Source organism: Scardinius erythrophthalmus (assembly GCF_964197995.2).
Source record: "Scardinius erythrophthalmus genome assembly, chromosome: 14".
NCBI lineage: Eukaryota > Metazoa > Chordata > Actinopteri > Cypriniformes > Leuciscidae > Scardinius > Scardinius erythrophthalmus.
The window spans coordinates 36,731,275-36,754,938 of record NC_138234.1 but is presented as its reverse complement, the minus strand read 5'-3'; the positions used below and the strand labels follow the sequence as shown (position 1 = coordinate 36,754,938).

The following is a 23,664-nucleotide window of genomic DNA, read 5'->3' as shown; positions in this document are numbered from 1 at the left end:
ATCCAAATCCATCGCGATTGTTGAAACATTTTGATTCTAATGAGAGAGATGCGTGAGCCCAACGCCGCTTTCACTTTCACTTTAAATTATTTCGTTTTGGCTTGTTTATAGTTCTTTTTTAATCTTGTTCTGTTCTGAATCTCATTAAATTTAAAAGATAAATCATTGATCAAATCAAATTTTTGTGACATGGCTTAACATTACCGTGACTTTGCGCACGAATTGTCTATGCAGGCGAGGTTATGCGCATGACTCAAACACTGGCAGACACAGCAGAAGTTGTAGGCAGGTATATTGGTCATGAAATCAGAATTTTCTTGTATTGAATTATTTATCCATTCATTCATTCATTTATATCACTTGTTTAATTTAATAAATATGTAAAAAAAAAAAAAAAAAAAAAAAAAAAAAAATCGCTTGGGGGCCCCCTGGTGGCGAGGGGGCCCTAAGCAGCCGCTTAGTTCGCTTATGCCTCGGGCCGGCCCTGCTTGTTGATTTATCTAGTGAACAAGTTGAGGGTGAGTTCATGCCATTTGTTAATGGTACATTTGTCAGGTTTACCACAAAACAAACTTAATATCTTAATATCATTGATATAAGCACCATTAATTAGACTGAGTACACATTTATTTTAACATGATTTGAATGAGTGAAAATGTCTTTGACATCAGTAAGAAAATATATGGGAAAGATTTTTGTTCCTTTTTAAAATGTATTATTTCATTTATTTTGCTATTCCTAACTACACACTTGACCCTTCGCAGGGAGTTTGATTGACAGGCGATCTGACCAATCATAATCCGCCATAAGCCGAATCCACCATTTTTGTCCGACAAAGCAGTCAGGAGAGTTAGTAAATTAACGTTGGAGGATTTGAACTTGAAAAACGGTGTGTACCGACGTCTTTCCGCGGTTAAAACAACATTCCTTCTGATGTTCATTCATTTTTATTTGATGCTAAAAATTAACTAGAAGGAAGAGATGTTCGGTTCACGACCAGCTTTAAGAGGCTCTACAGCGATCTGTCAGACACATTTAAGAGCCACAAAACGGTATTTATTGTTTAAATTTCTTTAATAAATGACCTAATTTGAAAGTTGAGACTTTGTTTCATATCAAAAGTAACCTGGTCTGTCCTGTCTGTCAGCGCGTTGTCAGTGTCCTCTCTGCTCCGCGATGTATTTTACACTGCGTGAGAACTATTTTTAACAGTCTATGGTGAGAACATGGCAACAGCAACTATAGGGGGCGGGTCTTTGCGAACGGTCAAATACAGTTGTAATCAAAACTAGGAAAAAAAAGTTTGTTGAGACAAACTTTAAGTTGGCTTGAGAAAGCCGGACCAGAGAGTTTGAAGAAGTTTAGAGTAGTTTGAAGTTTAAAGTAGTTTAAAGTTTGATAGATAGATTAGTTGGAAAGAAAGAATAGTTAGAAAAAAAGAAAAAGATTAGTTAGAAAGAAAAAGAAAGATTAGTTAGAAAGATAGATAAATGATGCATAGATAGATAGATAGATAGATAGATAGATAGATAGATAGATAGATAGATAGATAGATAGATAGATTAGTTAAAAAAGAAAGATTAGTTAGAAAGAAAGAAATATAGATTAATTAGAAAGAAAGATAGATTATAAAGAAAGAAATATTAGTTAGAAAGAAAGAAAGAAAGAAAGAAAGAAAGAAAGAAAGAAAGAACGATAGATAGATAGATATATTAGTTAGAAAGAAAGATTAGTTAAAAAGAAAGATTAGTGAGAAAGAAAGAAAGAAAGAAAGAAAGAAAGAAAGAAAGAAAGATTAGTTAGAAAGATAGATTAGAAAAAGATTAGTTAGAAAGAAAGAAAGATTAATTAGAAATAAAGAAAGAAAGATTAGTTTGAAAGAAAGAAAGATTAGTTAGAAAAGAAAGATAGATAGATAGATAGATAGATAGATAGATAGATAGATAGATAGATAGATAGATAGATTAGTAAGAAAGAAAGAAAGAAAGAAAGAAAGAAAGAAAGAAAGATTAGTTAGAAAGAAAGAAAGAAATATAGATTAGTTAGAAAGAAAGAAGGAAATATTAGAAAGAAAGATTAGTTTGAAAGAAAGATTAGTTAGAAAGAAAGAAAGAAAGAATGAAAGACAGATTAGTTAGAAAGAAAGAATGAAAGAAAGATTAGTTAGAAAAGAAAGAAAGAAAGAAAGAAAGATTAGTTAGATAGATAGATAGATAGATAGATAGATAGATAGATAGATAGATAGATAGATAGATAGATAGATAGATAGATAGATAGATAGATTAGAAAGAAAGAAAGATAGATTGGTTAGAGATAGATTTGAACATTCTGCAATGAAAGTCATTGGGATTTTTCTGAGTTTTAATCATCATTTTTAGGAAAACTGTAAGTCGGATCAGTTAGAAAAGATATACAGTAGCACACTAAGTCAGAACAGTCTGAAGGTCTGAGCCGAGTTTGGTCTCATCTCTTAGTCTCATCATTTGGTCACAGAATGACATCTTTCAGTATCCTTGAGAACTTCCCATCAGAAATCACTGAGCATTTCATTCTAGTTTTCAATGATATATGTACAAAAAGAGGAATAGGAGGGAATTTCTACACAGAGGAGATCAAAAACATGGATATTTGCAACTGAATTTGCCACTTCAGTCCTTCACTATTATACATCAGGATGTGCTAGACTCTATTATGCACACAAAGCTGCAGTAAGAGTTGTTTCTGAAGTTGTGAAAGCCCTTCTCAGTATTATTAAATCCCTATCATTAGGATATTTGCCAAGAACTGTCCAAATGGCAGTTGTTAAACCGCTTATAAAGAAACCACAACACAAAATTTTTAGAGTTATAAATGACAATCATGATTGAATATCTATTAGTACTAGTGATTAAGACATTCTAATATACCGTCTGGAGAATTATGTTGCCATAATTATAAACGGAAATTAGCCTAAATAGTTAAATAGAGTGCAAATAGATATGTTAAACCTAACAAAAGTAAAGTATGGTGTGCCTCAAGGCTCCGTTTTAGGTCCTCTGTTGTTCTCCTTGTACACACAGACACACTCTCTAAAGTCGCCTTATCTGTTAGTTCAACTTTTAATGCCATAGTCTAGTCATAGTCTATGCCAAAATAATTCTCATATCTCAATTTTTTAACTATATTTATATATTTAAAATGGAAACCCATCCTGATGCTTTACTTCCATTGAGCCACAGTGACTCCCAGCTACAGCTACACTTATACAGTATATGAGCTGACCAGTAACTGGGCTGGCAACACAAAGCTTGTGGGTTTCAATCCTGGACCGGATGAATCCTCTCTGTTCAGTCATTACATTCTCCTGAGCAGCACCGATATTTCCTCATATTACCAGGACACTAAGGATAAAAGGGATACATATACAAGATTCAGTAATTAAATAGACAGAAATACACTTATGGACAGGGCCTCTGGAACAACCTCATGGTACAAAGGTGAATGTTCATAGATAAATATGAGTACGTGCATTAAATAATAGTCCAGAGTAATAAACAAAATATGATAGTAATTATACAAAAGGATAAAGGTCATACATTTATTGATGGATGAGGAGAATACTGAATTTTCTCACGTTTATAATGCAAAATAGCTTTTAATTTTACAACATTATTTTAGAATATTCTCCAAACTATATGCATCATTCACTAGTTGGGGATTAGATTTAAATGAGTTAATAAGATAAAAATCGAATTCAGCATTTCCAGTTATTTTGTAGCTCTTCTTCATTACTCTCTTAGTGTTTGTCAGACAAGACAAGTATTACTCTTAGCACAAAGCACAAAAACACTGTCTATACTGGTTTGATGTGGTGATATTTCTAGCTGTGAATAATGGTGTGGTGATTACTTGTGCCGTGTGGTGCCAGGTACTGTGCTTACACTAGATAGTGTTGTTTGCTGATCCCCTCCTCCACCCATGTGATCTCTCACTTCTCCATCTGCTGACGCTGGGATAGGATGCTATTTAGAGCCCACAGTCCTGGGTTATTACCTGCAGACTTTAGACTTTTGGCATAAAGATGTGATGGAGACTATCAGAACAATGCATTGATGCATTATGTAATTTACTTTTTATCATGAGTTAGAATTATGCGTTTCTCAATCAAACTGCGTCTGGAGGATTTACAGTTACTGATGCTAATGCGAGCTTGAGGCTTTGTTTTTCTTGCTTAATATTTGTCCGTTTGATCCTTCAGTTGAGCTGCTTTCTCTCCACAGGGCCAGGAACGTGTCAGCACTTGCACAGGAAGTGACAGGGGGCATTTGTCTGTAGTGGACAGGAAGGAAATTCCCGCTTTTTTGCCAACAGGAGCTTAACATGGGCTTTGGCTTTTAAAACTACTTAGTTTATCATTGACTGGATTCCTTTTGTGAAAAATAAGCACACTTGCACACTTTTAATCGGTCACACTTTAGGTTAGGGTCTAATTCTCACTATTAACTAACTGTTAACTATGACTTTTTCCTCAATAAACTCCTAATTACTGCTTATTAATAGTCAGTAAGGTAGCTGTTAAGTTTAGGTATCGGGTGGATTAAGGGATGTAGAATATGATCATGCAGAATAAGGCATTAATATGTGCTTTATAAGTACTAATAAACAAACAATATATAAAGTGTTAGAGTATTTATGTAAATGATACACTTTAAAATAATGTGAACTAAATATGTTTTCAGACACTAAATGAAAATATATTATAGTTTAAATTTATATAATAGAATTTGCTTAACTTTAGAGTGTTTTTAAGTCAGACTTAAGGTATGTCTTTATATGTATAAATTCATAATTACTTCTATTTTCTCTTAAATAGGGTTAAAGTGTCCCGCTGAATGTACTGACAAGCAAGGTAAACTAAACTATACTTTAATAAAATGTCTACGTTTTTAAATGTTTTTTTATCTCTTAAGCGGCCTTTAATTTGATTCTAATTATATTATCTGCATGTATAGTTTTAAAAAGTGCACATTTAATCCAATACGGCAGCTAACATAAACTGTAGTTGAATCCCCGTCCAGCGAGAGTATCGATCTGGATGTGCTGTGAGAGACACGTCTAATGCTTAACCAAATACACTAGTTGATGATTAACTTTTCAGGTTTTGTCTGTTCAATGAGTCCTTTGTTGAATTCATCCTGGCAGTGATGTAACCAGCGATCAATACGTTTGTGAAATGTTTTGCCGGTGTGTTTTTACCTCATGAGATTTGAGATGAAATCGAGGAGACCTAAAGAAAGAGTTTATTATTCTCTTATTATTTAGTAGTATAATTATTTTGGCATAGACTATGGCATTAAAAGTTGAACTAACAGATAAGGCGACTTTAGAGAGTGTGTCTGTGTGTACAAGGAGAACAACAGAGGACCTAAAACAGTCACACCATACTTTACTTATGTTAGAAAGAAAAAGTCATATTCTGGTTACAGTAAGATCACCGTTTGTGTATGATCGTGTGTATGTGTGTATGATCGTGTGTATGTGTGAATGATCGTGTGTATGTGTGAATGATTGTGTGTATGTGTGTATGATCGTGTGTATGTGTGAATGATTGTGTGTATGTGTGTATGATCGTGTGTATGTGTGAATGATTGTGTGTATGTGTGAATGATTGTGTGTATGTGTGTATGATCGTGTGTATGTGTGAATGATTGTGTGTATGTGTGTATGATCGTGTGTATGTGTGTATGATCGTGTGTATGTGTGTATGATCGTGTGTATGTGTGAATGATTGTGTGTATGTGTGTATGATCGTGTGTATGTGTGAATGATTGTGTGTATGTGTGTATGATCGTGTGTATGTGTGTATGATCGTGTGTATGTGTGAATGATTGTGTGTATGTGTGTATGATCGTGTGTATGATGTGTAACCGCAGGCCCGGGCGAGAGGGGTCGTATCACACACACATGTGGACAGAGGGAAGCACTTCACACCACGTGACTGCTCAGATCCTCTTGCACATCTGAAGAATTTAATGATTTTCAGACAAATATGAACAGTTCTTCAGCAAATATAAGTCAAGTCACCTTTATTTATATATCAAAGCAGCTTTACAGAGATAACAGGAAAATAATGCAACAAAGTTTGTTTCCAGAAGAAAATAGTGTCACAGTCCAGCTTAAGTAAGTTAACAAGTTTTTTTTTTTAAATTTAGTTCATATATAGCCACTCTGGAGAAAACCGTGATGTCATTGTCCAGCTCAGTTCAGTTCTCATATAATGGTGTCAATGCAGCAGATCAATAATATTGTTGAATATTAAATGTCCCCAACTAAGCAAGACAAAAGCCAGAGCAACAGTGGCAGGAACCCGAACTCCATCAGTGACAGAATGGAGAAATAAACCTTGGGAGAACCCAGACTCAGTCGCTCAGTTCTCCTCTGGCCAACGAGTGAACAGTGTATGATTATGATCCAGGCAGCATTACAGGTCAGAAGTCAGATTGGATCAGAACATTCAGAATATTTATCCAGTATTTATAAGTATCTGCCATTACTGATAAATAAATGCTTTACTTATAGAATGATTTGAACATGGGAGAAGAAAATGTATTTTAAGTAAGAAGGTACATGCCTATGACATTGCATGAGTAGGTACTACATTTGAACCATGTTGTCACTGTCATGTGACCTGTCATGTTGCGTCAGTTGTGTCTCTTCACCTCCATTCATAAATCCCCTCCCGTGGCCTCATGGGATAGTAAAGTGTCCATCGTACGCACACTTCAGGATCTCGGCAGAAGAAGTAGATCATCCGGAGACTTTTTGCCTACTATGTATTCAAACATACTACTCTGTTGGCATACTGTTTTTCTCCTACTGTAGATACTGTAGTAGGGAAGTACTCGATTTTGGCCTATCTTTACACACTCTTAGAAGAAAAGGTTCTATATGGAACCTTAAAGGGTTCCGTCATGCACTTCATATACAGAACCTTTAGGGGTTCCATCATGGGATCATTTTATGGAATATGTATGTAGTTTTAATTGATTCATTTTGTTTTAATTTTTAATCTAAATTAAATTTTATGAATCAAACCGCTCTTACACATACTTAATCACTCGGGGGGAAAAAACTGAAATAACCGTTAAACATGAAGGTATTTTGCCATAATAAAGGCAAAGAGGTTATTTTTAAATTGAGTCAACCCTAGGGTTTTATATATAACTGCACTGTACCTTTTTTTCCAAGAGTGCAGGAAAGATGGGCAGGAGGAATCTCCTAAACTGAACTCAGACTCAATCTGAATTGACCTTAAACATCCAGCACAAGCCATATAGCTAAAGAGTAAACAGCTCAGAGTGGAGAAGTGTACACTTGAGGCGAGAAACGCTGTAAACCTCTGCTCGGCCCAGATTTACTGTGTTTATAAACCTTCAGAAGGGCCTGAAAATAGTTAACCTTTTACCCAAACAAACCTCAATCATATCTTGCAGTGCACGTTGCTTTAAAACTGCTAAAAATTAACCGTTAAGACTCTTATCGGGGCTGATGTGCACACTTCAGAGTATATGACTGTATATTACCTGTTGTATCTAATGATAGTACGTCCACGTCAGATGTTACTCAACAAGCTAGTTAAGAATGAATTCCAGACGTGTGTTTGGACAGACGCAGTTATACTTCCAGTAACAAATATGAACACAGATATAAGGGGAGTCACTAAGTATGAATTGTGCCTCATTATTACAAAAAAAATTAAATAAAAAAGAGATGAGGTTATCAGACAATTGGACAAATATGAACACAAAATCTGCCCCTTTTTTTCCTTTTTACAGATCTATATAGCAGTCAAGCTAACAGGAATTGTATTTAAATGTTTAATAGGTACGTAACTTTGTAACTTTTTTGTTCAAAATGAACAAAATTTAGTCAATACATCATCAATCCTTCTTCCAAAATGTGTTTTTGTCTTACCTTGATTCACAATAACAGCCCTATTATAAGTGTTTATATTTTAAACCTAGTTTTCACAGGAAATTGTGTCCATACGTCACTCTCGTCTCGTCTGTAAATACAGGATAGTTGCTCCGGCTGCTTTGCCGCTTGTCTGGTGTGTGAGTGGCAGAGGTTAGTTGTCACAACGAGTGATAAAGGTTGACATAGAGCCGCTAAATCTCCAAACTCCGGAGAATCACCCGTTTAAACCATAGACTGTAAACAAATATGGACGTAGTGTCCGTGACTTCAGCCATAGTGTGTTTCTGAAGAGCGTTTTTGAAGCCCAAAGTGGGCGGAGCCGGCCGTCGCCATCTTGGCAGCGCGTCACTCCTGGATAAACATAAATGTGCAGTGAGGCGGATTAGCCGAGGTGACGTGACGCTAACAGACAGCAGACAAATGGCTAGTAGTGAAGCAGCGACAATCCACCTGTCACTCAAGTGGCCACACCCTTAATTATGCAGAGCTTTAAGACTTAGGGCCCTATTTTAACAATCTGAAACGCAAGTATCAAGCGCAAAACGCAAGTAACTTTGTGGGCGGGTCTTGGGCGCTGTTGCTATTATACCGGCGGGATAAATGATTCTATCATTCTATCATATTATCATAGATCTATCTATCTATCTATCTATCTATCTATCTATCTATCTATCTATCTATCTATCTATCTATCTATCTATCTATCTATCTATCTATCTATCTATCTATCTATCTATCTATCTATCTATCTATCTATCTATCTATCTATCTATCTATCTATCGTAATAATGTATGATTTGCAAAAATGAAAACTGCTGCTTCTGTGTAGATGAGAGAATCAAAGTGTATGCGCGTTGTGCACACGCTACATTGATTATGGCCAAGCATGCGCCCTTAAAATAGCATATGAATAACATGCGCAACGCTCCACTGACTTTAAACTAGTTTTTTTCGGTCAGTGGTGGAATTGTTTTCTAAACGTGCAAAATAGCATGAAGGAACGTTTGCGCTGGAACACGCCTCCTCTTTGCGCGGAACCGCCCCCGCGAGCACAAGTGTATTTCTTAGTTAACCGACGTGTGTCTGTGGAGGGAAAAGTCCGCTGTGCGCGAGTGCAAAATAGGAATGAAACATGCGTTGGTGTACAAAGTCAATTGCGCTGAGTGCAAGATAGGGCCCTTAATGTGATTTAAACGGATGAGTTATAAAAAAATTACCCCCCTCACAGTTGTCATGAAGGGCAAAATTAGCTATATAGACCAAAACCACTTTTAGCACCAGGCTGTAAACATATATTTTTCTGCAGTAAAGTTGGGCATTTTAACATGGGAGTCTATGGGATTGTCTCTCTTCTGCAGCCGGTCTCGAGTGGCCAGTCGATGAACTGCAGTTTAAGTCACTTCAGTGTTGGATTCAAGAGAGAGAAGGTTGCCGTTTGGTTTAAACAAACGTCGAACAGAGGAGAGTCTGCTGGCAAAAAGAGAAAGCGAAAGAGCTCGTAATAAAACAAGAATCAACATCGACTTGGCTTTAGGAGATAGCGAGAACTGAGGGATTTGAAATGTAAAAGCGACGCTGCGTTTTTATTTCTCAACAGGTCAGTAAGGTGTTTTATTGAACAGATAAATTGTCATATGCAGCTCTCTAATAGAGTTGATTGTAAAGCATTATCTATTGTGAATCTCATTATGGTTGTTGTAACGCTAAGCTGGAATCTATTTGCTATGAAATAGCGTGTCTATTAATGGGTAAAGCTACAGTAACATCTTCAGCTTGCCAGCTTGAGATCCTTTCCTTCTAAACTGGTTACAGTATATCTCTGAAGCCTAGTAGTGAATGTTTTATGATCAGGAGGATAATCTCTCGTTTTGTAGATATGAGAAAGAACCATATTCATCCGCAGTCAGGCAGAGCCGAAGCACAACCAAAACAATGTTCTTCTGCAAAATGCATGCAGTTTCGATTTTAACCGCTAGAGGGCCAAAGGTTACACAGTGTACCTTTACAGCATGAATTACCCATAAACATGTTATCATAACACACAACATTCACTTTACTTTTATTATAACTTATTATTTTATGGCCCATGTTGCAATTCTTCATTTATAATTTACTCAATTAAATAATCAATGGATTCCAATTTTATGGACAATATTTTTATATATTTAATGACAATATATTTTTATAAAGTTTTTTTAAGGCGTTATAAGATAAACGTGTGCTCACTTGAGAAAAATGTTTTCTATATACCAGGGCATGAATAGAAATAAAAATTCTAAATTAATGATTTTTTTATTTATATGGTCCCACTTTAATATGGTCTCTTTAACTACTTTGCATTTACATTACAAAATTGCAAAATTTATTATTATTATTATTATTATTACACTCTATACACTCTTAGAAAAATGTTTTTCAATTGGGTTCTTTATAGAACCCAAGAGTTCTCAATTTTAAAGAACCCTTCATACCAAAAATATACTTTCATCTTTAACTGGTTATTAATATTTTTTTTCTAGCAATACAGTGTTTCATTAATTAAAATGTTATCAAAATAAAAACAACATTAATTCAAACTAAATCCATAAAATGATCCCATGATGGAACCCTAAAATGAAGCGCCTGACGTTCCACATTGAATCTTTTCTTCTTAGAGTACATGCATGTTGTTCTGCAAAACTCTTGCCATTCAGCATTTTGCCGCTCCACAATGACAGCTGAATGTGTCGACTGGGAATGTCCTCTACTAACACCAGTGGTGAACTGGCCAATACATGAGCAGGAATGCACAGGGCAGGCAGAAGGAGGGGTGGCCCGTGACTATGAATGTGTGGTGGGACCGGACGGCTGTAGGAGGGTCACACAGCAGGAGTGGTGTGTGTGTGTGTGTGTGCGTGTGTGTGTGTGTGTGTGTGTGTGTGTGTGTGTGTGTGTGTGTCTGTGTCGCAGTCTTCAAGCCAAGTGTGTCTTTAAATTAGGACTTTAGTGAACTCAGATGCTTCAATAACAATTTAGACTATGTTGAACATATGGATTAACTGCATGGCATTTCTTGCTGTGAAAGCAACTGCACTGTTGAGTTTAGTGTGCTACTATATGCTGAGTTTGAATTTAAACTATTCAATTAATCAACAAAGTACAAAAGGTCATTCTATATGTGCTGTGCAGACATTTAATCTCTGAGATGTTCAGCCCTGAGTGGCTTATTACTTAATTATTATTAATAATAATTATTATTACATGTTTTTATTATATTTATTTTATTATAATAATATTTTTAATAATATATAATAGTGTAATATTATATTATATTATTTTTTATATTATTATAATAGTACTGTCAGCAAGGGGTCGAATATAAACGGCTGGATCTGTTCGCAAGCAGTTTAAATGAAAACAAATCTCAGAAAATACTTCTCATGAAACAAAAACACGGTTAACAGAACAACTACTATACTTTGACGAGATCTGAGAAAGAATGAAACAAACACAGGGCTATAATACAGAGGGAAACACTAAGGGACTAAACGAGATCATTAAAGGGGTCATATAATGGTACATGCACTTTTACAAGTTGATTGTACTGAAATGTGTGTTGGCAGTGCCTGTACACAACCATCATAAAATGATAAAAATCCATCCAGTGTTTTTTTTTTAATCTTCTTATATGTTTCCTCCTGTCTCAAATCAAGCTGTTCGATATTGTGACGTCACAAAATCGACGCCCCTCCCACGAAGGCTGATTGACAGCAGCGTTTCAAACACAGACCCACCCTCGTGAGCGAGCTGTCAATCATAGCACGCGCCGACCGGCGCGTTCAGTGTTGAGAGCTGGAATGCTGAGTAGAATGGCGTCTAGCGATTGTGGTGTTCTGTTCTTGGGTGTAATAACGAACACAGCAGTCATATTGATGATGTTCCTAAATCCGTACAGCTGAAGACGCAGTGGCTGAGTTTGTTTTCGAAGGGAATATTCCCCACGATCAACGTCAATGTTTAAGCATATCGTTGTCATGTAAACGTACCATAAACTAGGGCTGCTCGATTATGGAAAAAATCATAATCACGATTATTTTGTTCAGTACTGAAATCACGATTATGTAACACGATTATTTCACATGACTTTGGGAATGTGTTGCATTTATTAAAAAGACACGGTAACACTTTACAATAATGTTAATTAGTTAACATTAGTTAATGTATTAACTAACATGAACTAACAATGAGAAATACATTTGTTACAGTATTTATTAATCTTTTTTAATGTTAGTTAATAAAAATACAGCTGTTCATTGTTTGTTCATGTTAGTTCATAGTGCATTAATTAATGTTAAATACAACCTTTCATTTTAATAACGTATTAGTAAATGGTGAAATGAATATTAACTAAGATTAATAAATGCTGTAGAAGTATTGTTCATTATTAGTTAATGTTAACTAAGGTAGTTAACTAATGCTAATTAATGAACCTTATTGTAAAGTGTTACCAAAAACACCTTTCAACAATTCTTAAAAAAAATCGAAATTTTAACATTTATTGTAATTTTTGAACTATTAAAATAAATAATATAACAGATAATACTTCAATGAGTATTTTAATAATTCCCGCAGGTCTACCACTTATAATGCGGGAAATTCCCCCGCAAACATTGACTCACTTTAGCCTGTAGATTGTATGAGTATCCTAAATGAATCCACACAGATTATAAAATCAAATCAATCATTTTAAAACTTTCCCCAAGACGCAATTTCACAAACCGCGCGAGTGTTCAGCGGCGCCGCGTCTTCTCTCTCTCTCTCGCTCTCTCTTTCTCTCTGAATGGGTTGGACAAGGCAAGCGTCGAAACTACACTCTCGCGTTCAGGAGTCGGGACATGACGGAATTGTCAGTTGCACAATCGAGCCAGCATTGCATCGTAACTAAAGTTTATCATTTTCACTTCTTTTAAGTCTTATCAGTTTAAACATTTGAGCTGAGAGAGTTTACGGCTTCGGGAGGGGCGGATGTGCGCGCGTCATTCAGAACACAAGACAAAATTAGAGCGTTCTTTCAAAACAGAATATGGCAAAATAATCGTTTTTACTCGATTGTACTATTTTGGTAATCGTTGGGAGCCAAAATCGAAATCGAAATTCAATTAATTGCACAGCCCTACCATAAACGAGATCATTAACAAGACACAGGTGGAACACATGAGGGCAAATCAGTAACCATGGCAACTAATGAACTAAGACAAGCAGGAAACAGTGTAAATTCACTCAAAAACCCAAACCCAGAACAGTCTTGACAAGTACACAGACGGAATCAAATGTTGGTTCAAATGTTGACATATCTTACTGAGATGAGATTAAGTTCAAAAAGTGGACCAAACCCTAACCCTAACTTATCTAGACAGGTTTTGAACCCTGCTTTGGTTTTGAGACAGTCGAATGTAAATTTCAACAAGAACAATCCTCCTTAGGCTAGACCGTCCCATTTAACAATGCTCAGTCTGACCTTCACATCCTCCAATCTGATGAATGAATGATAGTTATAACTCAGTTTTTTTGGGCATTAAAGTCTAATAAGTTCACCGCTCACACTTGTCCAGTGGTCATATGACGCCACAGCATACGGCTGATGTAAGGATGTATTTGTATGGGTGAGATCACTGCAGAAAAGCTCTCGACGTGTGTCAGTATGCTGGAATCTGCTCCCATTTATTCTCCACAGAGGAAATCAGGGGTGGAGGACAAACGTGTGTCTTCAGGAAACTCATGGCTGAAGTGACGAACTATAAGAATAAACTCGCTACATTTATCAGGAAGTCAAGTCATTGCACTTCCGTTGTTTTCTTCTCCATTAGTCTGATTAATTTGCACTCATAAAGGGAAGTTTATAAGGTCAAAAAATGTCCTGCCAGAGGACTGTGAGAAAGAAACATTTCAATCAGTTTTATTAAATGTAAAGTAATGACTGGAAACTCTGATTGAACTATAGGGGTTAGTTTTAATAAAGTTTTAATAAACCACCATTACATGAATGGTATACTAAACTTCTCAAGTATTATTCACTGATATTAGACCAGTATCAAAGGAACAAGAAGTTCATCAAGACGGTCTACAACATTCATTTTTGTCGTACAACAGATGCTTGAGAACAGTTTATTTTTGTTCCCAGAGCCCCTGGAAGCACAGCTCAGCACAACACTGGGCATCTGTATCCTCTGTGGAAAACTGATGAGTTACGTAATGCAGAGTAATACTTCCTTATAACAGGCTGCTTTATTCATAAAGCCTGATTACCAGCGTCTAATCCTGAATCACAAGAAAGACCTGTGTTACCTCATGTTGGTCTGGCTTGATAAAGATTTTACACCATTACCAAATGTGTGCAAGTCCGCAGATGATCCCCATCTCAATATCAATGTTGTCCCAGACGTTCACAGGAGATTTCAGGTGTGAAACATTAAAAAATGTAAAAATGAACATAAAAAAAAAATGCTCTAACTTTTGAACAGTGGTGTACATTACAATTACAATGAATATATCATACCAACTTTTACTATCTGTTAATAAAGACACTTTTTCACTTTGTCATCACTGAGAAACTTTTCAAAAACAAGGTCAACTCTCCATCAATGTTGTGAGCCTTGTTGTAAGAAACTGATACTTGTAGAAATACAACATTAGATTCTCTTTCTAAGAAGTACCTTGTAGTTTCACGACCTTGAGCACAAGGTTAAAACTGCAAACCTAGATCTCAACGTGATTTAAACTGTGTCAGTTTAGGTTGAGATCTGATAGAATCTCTGAATATCTACAAAATCACAAAGTCCCCCACAGTGTGCGGGTCATATGGTCTGTCAAAGAGTTTGCGGTCACACTGTATAATGTCAGGCTGTTTCCTGTCTCCTCCTCCTCCTCGGGGGGGACGAGGAGGGGGGGGGGTCTCTTAAAATCCCTCCACTCCTCCGTCCACCACCCTAGTTCCCTGTCCCGGATTACAGTCTCCTTCCCTCGCTGCGTGTGAAGATGTGTTCCCTGGGCTTTGCCAGGTCTCTGGGATTCGCCCTCATCCCTCTCGCCACTTGCTGCATCGTGGCAAACGTCCTGCTCTTCTTTCCCGACGGAAAGATGATATACATTCAGGAGGATCATGTGACCACATATGTCTGGTACTTTATGGGGATCGGAGGAGGTGGTTTTCTGGTGAGTGTCAGATTTGTGTTGGTGTAAATGTTGTCTTGTGTGGGAAAGTGTTGGTGGATTGAGGTGAGCAAAAATGAGCAATGACCAATAAACTGAATAAACACTACATATTGTCTTAGTTCAAATATAAAAATGGTAAATGTTAGTGTTTGGTTGAGAGGTTAATATAGAGTCAGGCTAATGAAAAATCACTGCAATGAGGCAATAAATATATAATAACTGTAAGGTTTTGGCTTAGGGGTTAGGATGTAGTAAATAAGCGTAATAAAAAAACAGAAGTCAATGGGAATATTCTTGGTCAAAAGCGGTTGAGTGTGTGGGATGAGCAACACACTCTCAAGACAGTTTGAAAGTATTTTATGATTTGGCAAATTGGTGATGAATTCGCACAATCACTTATTCATAATCAAATTCAGCTGTTCCTGCCCACGCCCCCTTGAAGGATAGATTTACGGTGGGTTTAGGGGTGGACGCGATGACCTTTTACCCATTTTTCGTATTTTTCGCACGGGTCAGATTGTGTGAATTTGGGCGACTCATACAATACTTACAAAATCTCCTAAGATTGGGTTAGAATGAATGTTATAAAGTAAGCTTCTGGGCATTTCTTGGTTGAAAATTAACTCCTTAAATGAGAAAATAATGAGTTAACACTTAAATAAATGGATAAAGCGCCCTGAATTATACAAGACATAAGCTACATCTGAGGAAACAATGAAACACCTAAGCAATGAAAACTTTACTTGTAATGGAATTAAGCTTAAGCTGAAGTACAAGTGCTAGGTCAAAATCTTCAGATAACCAATATGTTTGCCAATATATCAATCGCATTAGGGGTGTAACGGTACCCTCATACCACGATTCGATACATATCACGATGCTGAACTCACGATACGATATTATCTCGATACTCCAAGACATGTGATAAAAAGTTAACAATAAATGTAATGTTCATTGAAATTGCACTCTTACGACAAACATGTCTTCTAATATCTTCATCTGTTGCGTATACCGATCTTCAGCGGACACATTATGCACTTTTGTATTGCAATATAATGTGACACGATATATTGTTACAAACCAACCTGATCTCACGGCAATTCGTAAGTATTTTACGAGGTGGCTAATTTGTACGAATTCATACTATTTTACGAGTTGACCAACTTGTATGAATTCGTACGAATGACCTACCCCTGACCCCGCCCCTAATCCTACCCATCACTGGGGTTTAGACTAATCGTACAAATTCGTATGAATTGTTCGTGGGATAGTGTTGTACAACCCTAGTTCCTTGTCGCCGATATCTTCATAATCTTTCATCAAAATGGCAGATTGCTCCACATCCAACACAATTTTCCTTTTTTCCTGACATTACCAAACCACTTTTCACAGTCCATGGATAAAATGTTCCATTCTTGTTGAATTGGTGTCAGAAGTAAAATGCAGTAATTGAGGTTCAATTACTTAAGTAGCTGGTTGAACTGTATTGAAAACTGCTTGTCCACATTCAGGTGCTGATCCCGGCCTGCGTGTTTCTGGGAATGGGGAAGTGTGTGGATTCCTGTGGGACAGAGAATTGTGCGGTGAGTGTTGGGAAGGGGGTCGTGGCCCTGATTTGAGCTGTAACTCAAGGACATGCTGTACAGGGCTGTGTTTCCCGAAACCATCGCTAGCCAACTACAGTCGCAAGTTCTGTCGTTATCATCATAGTTCAACGAGTCAGTGTTTCCTGAAGCCATCGTTCAAACGAACATTCGCAAACAGCATCGCAAAGTTGTGTGGTTGGAACGACAGCTCTCGAGCTCGAGTTTTTTGTTTGCATGACGTGGACTCAATAAATCCTTATCTTGAGCAAAATAAGCAAGCTGACATTCAGTGCAATCTATATATTTGATTTAGAATACATACAAATGTAATTTATGTTTAAAGCTTCGTTTTTGAAGAGTGTGTGAATGTGCTTTAGTACGTAAGAACGAGCCTATGATTGAATCTGGAAATAAAGCAAAATATCGGAGAAAAATGAGAATTTCACATCAGATGCCATGTCTGTAATGTATAGCAAAACATCTAGCGTTAATTCGATCTCAAACAGATTCATTTACAGTAGTTATTACTCCAACACCTGTGTGTCATCATTAACCAACGTGGTTGAACGACCAATTTGCGACAATAGGGTTTTGGGAAACAGTCGTGACTAGTTGATTTCTTCAATGATGCTACAGTAGTGAAGCAGTGAGTTACAGTGCTGTACAGGAAACACACCCCTGGTCAGCCAGATTCATCAGTTTCACACTGTGTGTGTGTGTGTGTGTGTAGATGTGTGGTTCGGTGATAGCGGCTCTGGTGGGGCTCGCCGGATCTGGGTTCTGCTTCCTGATCTCCGCTGTGGCGCTCCTGAAGGGGCCGTACTGCTTCACTTCAATGGGATGGGAATATCCTTTTGAGGGTGACGGGGGATGGTGAGCTCTTTTTCTCTTTCTTTTTGATATGCATTGTTGGTGACTTCATTAGAAAAAAGTCCTGAACTTGGTAACACTTTAGAAAACTGTTCCTTCATTTATGAATAACTACACAGGAACAAATGTGTAACGCACTATTAACATTCTAGTAACTACTATTAACTAACAAGAAACTTTGAGTAGCACATTAGTAAGTAATAGCGCTGTTGAATGTGGTAGTTCACTATTAGCTAATCAGTAACCACTATTTCTGTCATGACCACTATCGTCAAATACGATTGACAATTAGCATTCAGTTAGGATTGGCGGTATGGTTCTGTTCTGGGCGAGTACTCCCTGCGCATCCATGAAGCCTAGCATGGATAAGAGCAATAACCCCCCTCACGGTTAACAAAACCAACATGAATGTGTTGCAGATATCATTAATTCAAGATTTAAAGTACAACATAATTCGAGAATTTATTCTGATTCAAGGGCACTCAGAAGGCCAAATCCTGACTGACGACAGGAGGAGCTGGGGAGGGAGGAGGGTAATTCGCTCCTGAGAAACGTGATAGCTGCTGATAATCCTGAAGGAGCTTATATATGAATACAGGGATAGGTGTTGTATTCCTATAGGTCAGTGGTTCTCAAAGTGTGGGGCGCGCCCCACTGGTGGGGAATGGGGACGTGACAGGTGGGGCGCGCCAAACGGGAGGAAATTTTCCTTTTTATGCCTTTATATCTTTCTTTATCCAGACATCCCAACTGTCCCGGAAGTTCCAGGAGTCTCCCACATATTCACTGTAAACCCGAATAAGTTAGCAGAACTCAAAAAATTTAAGGCAATCGATTGCCTCAATTTTTTAAGTTTTGAAATTCAAAGATTAAGTAAGCAGAACTGTCAGATTTTAAGTTTGTACTTAAACATTTCAAGTTAAAACAATTAAACATTTCAAGTTAAGAACAATTAAACATTTCAAGTTAAGAACAATTAGTGAACAAACTCCATCGCACACCTGCAGGTGATAGGTGCGATAACAAGACCAATTAGGTAGGTCGTTTCAGCAGATAAGGAACTGATGAAGGTCGTGTGACCGAAACGTTGTGTTAATAAATATTCATTTTAATAGCAAGTTAAAAACAATTAAAATCAGAGTACACTATTTCATACATTTAACTTAAAACCTTCATGTAATCTCAATGTGAACACTTTCATTAGTATTAACTTACAGTTTTAACAAGCTAGTTTGCTAACATACTATTATGTTATCATGCTATTAATAGTATGTTATACAGTAGCACTTGCTGAATGAGTGCAACAATAAAAATATTTTATTTGCTCTCAAATCAAGCCGCATGCACCACTTGTCACCATGATGGTAACTATCCTAAAACCAACATTAACAGAAATTCTTCTAAATTAGCATAACAAAACATTAATCAATACTCAATCTCCCACTTAACATTAATCTTGCACAAAAAAAACATTATATTACGCTTAATTTTAGCATTTACTCATTCCCATTCAAGTGCCATCGGCAAAGCATGCTGGGAAATATACATCCCAGCCGTTTCAGTTAAACTTAAGTTTGTTTAAATTAAAATAAATCATTTCATAAAACTCAAAACAATGAAACAGTTCAGTTTACTTAAAATATATCAGTTCTGTGAACATGAAAGAAAAAGAAAGTGCTAAATACTCATAAAAGTTCATTTGACTGAACTAATTCGTTTAATTTAAGTTTGTCCTACTCAAACTAATTATGTATTTTGAGCGTTAGGGTGTACAGTGTTGATAGCGGCTCCTTGATGCCCGCAAATGAGATCCAATCTCCCAGAATCGTGCACTAGAGAGTGACCGCGCGCATGTGTGTGTTTGTGTGACTATAAAGGCACATTACTGTAATATTAGCGGAACAAACTTTCGCGCCCATAGATACAGTATATGTGTAGCTATATCTATGTTTCGTGCCGATGGGTATCAGGCTAGTGTGGGCAATAAATAAATTGTGCAATGCAAAACAGGCTCATTGCAGCCACTAATGCAGGGATAAATAGACCTGTCTTGCCAAATGGATTTATCTTCTTTTCTTTTTTAACAGATTGCAAAGTGACACTTTTATTGCTTTTCTATTTTTGAATTTCATGCAAATTATGACACAGCTGCACTTTTATTTTCTCTATTTTTGAATTTCATGTAAACTATGACACAGCTGCACTGTGTATTTTTGAACTTGCTGTTATTTGATGTAGATAGTTAGTTTGTTTTTAGATATAACTTGTTACTATACTGATACTACTTGTTAATTCAATAAATTTGAACATTTTATTCTTTAGCATGTTGAGGCGGGTGGGTCTTGGAAATTCCCCCTTGTCCAAAGTGGGGAATTACCGAAAACGTTTGAGAAGCACTGCTATAGGAGGATGTGGATCAGCTGAGAGTCACTGATGCGAGCTTGACTAACGTGACCTGCCAGAACGCTACGCTTGATTTGTTTCATACCTCACTGAGAACTACTATATACAGGTTCATAATTAACATGAATAATGCATAGTTTATAATAAAAGGTAATGGTAACCCACTAGTAATGACTCAAGTGTTACTACAGGAACTACTAATTATTTGGATCAGTATTCTAAAGTGAAAAACATGAAAACTACCTAAAATAGCTTTTGAGATTTTTGTAAGATTTTGAACAGTAATTCCTGTCGATGGATTTGGCAACACTTCAGTCATTACTAGTGTGTTCCCATGATCTTCACTTTAGAATACGGATACAAATAACCAGTAGTTCCTTTAGAAGGATGTAGTAACACTTGAGTCATTACTACTGGGTTACCATTATTACCTTTTATCATAAATTATGCATTATTCATGTTAAAGGTGCATTAAGCAAGTCTCTGAGTTTTTGCAGAACTATGCCCCCTCTGGCGGCAAGCGAAACTGCAACCAGAGGTGTGCACGCTCACGGACAAAAGTTTTCTTTTTTTTATCTTACGTGGAGTTTGCGTTGGTGTTTGAAATGAACTATAAGCAGGTCTCTTACAATCCATCTTCTACGGAGAATGCCGGCGAATACACAAACCTGCCAGGCATAGCTATGTGAGCGTGCCGTGAACGCGCATGACGTCACGCCTAGTCTAAAATTCCGGCCCGAATCCCTCTTATTTATTTTACTTTACAGGATTATAGAGACATTCTCAGTGATCAGAGAAGGGCTCATTCAGCCCATCAGGCAATTGTTTAAGCATGTATGGGTTAGAAAACGGGTATTTTTAACATGAAAAGTTGCTTAATGCACCTTTAATTATGAACCTGTATATAGTAGTTCTCAGTGAGGTATGAAAAAAATGGTATAGTTACTAGAATGTTAAGTAAGGGATAATGTAGAGCGAGGCGGTTGTTATAGCGAATACAACCCCGACAGGCTGATCGGGAAGCGGAGCTTGAATGAGCCTGAAGAGGGTTGTATTCGCTATAACAACCGCCTCGCTCTACATTATCCCGCTTATTACATGGCTACCCACCAAATAAATCAATAATTTGACACAAAATATTGATTTAAAAAGGAGTTTATTGATTTAAAAAACGATTGTATTGCTTCCGCTAAAGAAAATAGTCTGTTCCGTCTCTACGGTTAGAATCCTGCGTCCATAGCAACGCTCTGTTTTTCATGGCAACGGTGTGTTATCCTTCACAGCGGTCTGATATCAAGAAATTACACACCGCATTCTACATTAGAATTCAACCAAGCCATGTACTAATAGTGCGTTACTCATTTGTCTCTGTGTAGTTATTCATTAATGACGGAACAGTATTCTGAAGTGTTATGCTGAACTCGGTTCCTTGATTTCTCCAGGTATCTGCTGGATCGAGAGAGGTGGTCAGACTGCACTCAGCCGGCAAGCGTAGTGGAGTGGAACGTGACGCTGCTGTCGATCCTGCTGGGTCTCAGCGCGCTGGAGTTCCTCATCTGTGTCCTGCAGCTCATCAGCGGCCTGGTGAACGCCGTGTGCCGGCCCTGCTGCTACAAGCAGGAGTACAGCCTGAACGCTTGAGGCCCTGGACGCCAGGCCCGGACTGAGATCTGACGATCACACACACTAACAGCTGTGTTTCTGATGACCACACCACTGCAGTCGAGATTAGCAGCGCATGTTTTCTGTATAGAACAAACATCTGTATTGTATACTAGCTGCATTATGCATTTTTTGCTAAAATATAAAAGTATTTTTGTATGAGTTCTGGTCATTTTGTACAGGAAGCTGTTTTGTAAATTATTTAAATACTGAGAGTAATAGAAGAACGTTTGATGAATGTTGTTTTATATACTTATAAACGCTGTAATATGTTTTAAATATTCCCTTCAATAAATACATAGGTTTCGTTTGGTTTTAGACTACTTTTGTCTGTTTTGTTAAATTTGTGGATAATTTCACATTTTTGGGTTTCAGATTTCTAAATTAATAATGCAAGAAATCCCCTGGGAAGTGTTTGCTGTAAGCCTCATTATCCCCGTTGCAGCAATAATCTCTCAAACTTAAAGCCGTGTCACACCGTACACTTGCACAAAGCCTTGTTGGTATGTGTTGGTGTGGTCTCCTCTTGGTATGTGTTTTATAGACGTGCAGATTTCTCTCCAAACATAAGCAACACTGAGTACGTGAGCACAAACTCTTTAGTTTACAGATCTGTGAAAAGGTATTTAGTCCCCATCCTGATTTTATGTGTTTTTGTGTATAAGTCATACTAAACAGTTTCAGATTTTTAATCCCTACAGTAAAGTATTGCCCCATAATCTTAATAACTGGTTGTGCCAACTTTAGCAGCAAAAAGCAGAACCAAATGCGTCGGAGACCCGGAGCTCAGTCTTCCACATCGCTGAGGAGGCGCTCTTCCTTTCAGACCAGCTTTAGTTCAGCCTCAACGGAGGTTTATTTCAGCATGAACTCCTGTAAATCCTGCATCTCAATCAGGTTCAGTCTCGGACTAGATATTCAGAGGCATGTTTACTCCTATGCTTTGGATTATTGAAGTCTCCTGTGAAGACTTCAGATGAAGCAAGCTCTGAATCAACATGCACCAATGCTACATTTTTCTATATATCCTAATCATTTGTTAACAAACATGTATTCATTACTTAAATGAGCTCATTCTTTCTGCCTTAAATTAATACATTGTTTAAATGAATGCATTATTAGCTAACTGTGTGATTTTACATGTACATTTCTGAAATTCATAACTTGGACACAGTCACCTCTGATAACAGATCACTCTAAACACATGCATTTTCTATAAAGCTGCTTTGAAACAACATGTATTGTGAAGCACTATGCAAATAAATGTGAAATGATTTGGATGATTGCACTTGCGTTTCACAGACTGATGAAATTCTCCTTTTAGTATTTTCTGGTAGAGAGTGAAATTCATCCATCCATCTTCCAAACAACTTCTTCTATGTGGGGTCACGGGACGCTAGAGCACATCCCAGTGTTTCCCAGCCCTGTTCCTGGAGGAACACACATTTTGGGATGTCTCCTTTATCTGATGCATTCATTCATGTCTTGAGTCTCTTCTAATGAGCTGATGAGTTGAGTCAGGTGTGTTTGAGTTGGAAGAGTTTGAAAATGTGCATTGCTGGTGTTCCTCCGCACCAACATGGGCAGAACATGCAAACTCCTCACAGAAAGAGCTATTGGCTACACTGTAAAAAAAAAAATCTTAAAAAAACGGTCAATGACTGTCAGCTACGGCTGCCAAACAAAAACCGTAAAAATAAAGTAAAATATCCTAATTTAAATGAAGTGCAAAAAACTTTTACAGAAATTTTCCTTAAATGTTTTACAGAAAAACACTGTTATTTTACAGCTATTTCCTGAATTATTACGATCAAACACCTTCACTATAAAAAATCCCATAAAAAAACAGTCAAATGACTGTCAGCAATGGCTGCCATACAAAACCATACATGTAAAATATCCTAATTTAAATAAATGCAAAATACTTTCACAGAAATCTTCATTAATCTTTTTTTAACAGAAACAGTTATTTCACATTTATTTTCTGAATTTATTC

At 37.0% G+C, this 23,664-nt stretch overlaps 1 protein-coding gene across 1 annotated transcript; it reads left to right on the top strand.

Moving 5' to 3' along the window:
* Positions 1-14,738: 14,738 nt before the first annotated feature.
* On the top strand, positions 14,739-21,981 carry tm4sf18 (transmembrane 4 L six family member 18). Its single transcript, XM_081384303.1, has 4 exons — positions 14,739-15,147; positions 16,659-16,730; positions 17,464-17,606; positions 21,449-21,981. Exons 1-4 carry the CDS (start codon positions 14,971-14,973, stop codon positions 21,645-21,647), a joined length of 591 nt encoding a protein of 196 aa, XP_081240429.1. The 5' UTR covers positions 14,739-14,970; the 3' UTR covers positions 21,648-21,981.
* Positions 21,982-23,664: the final 1,683 nt, after the last annotated feature.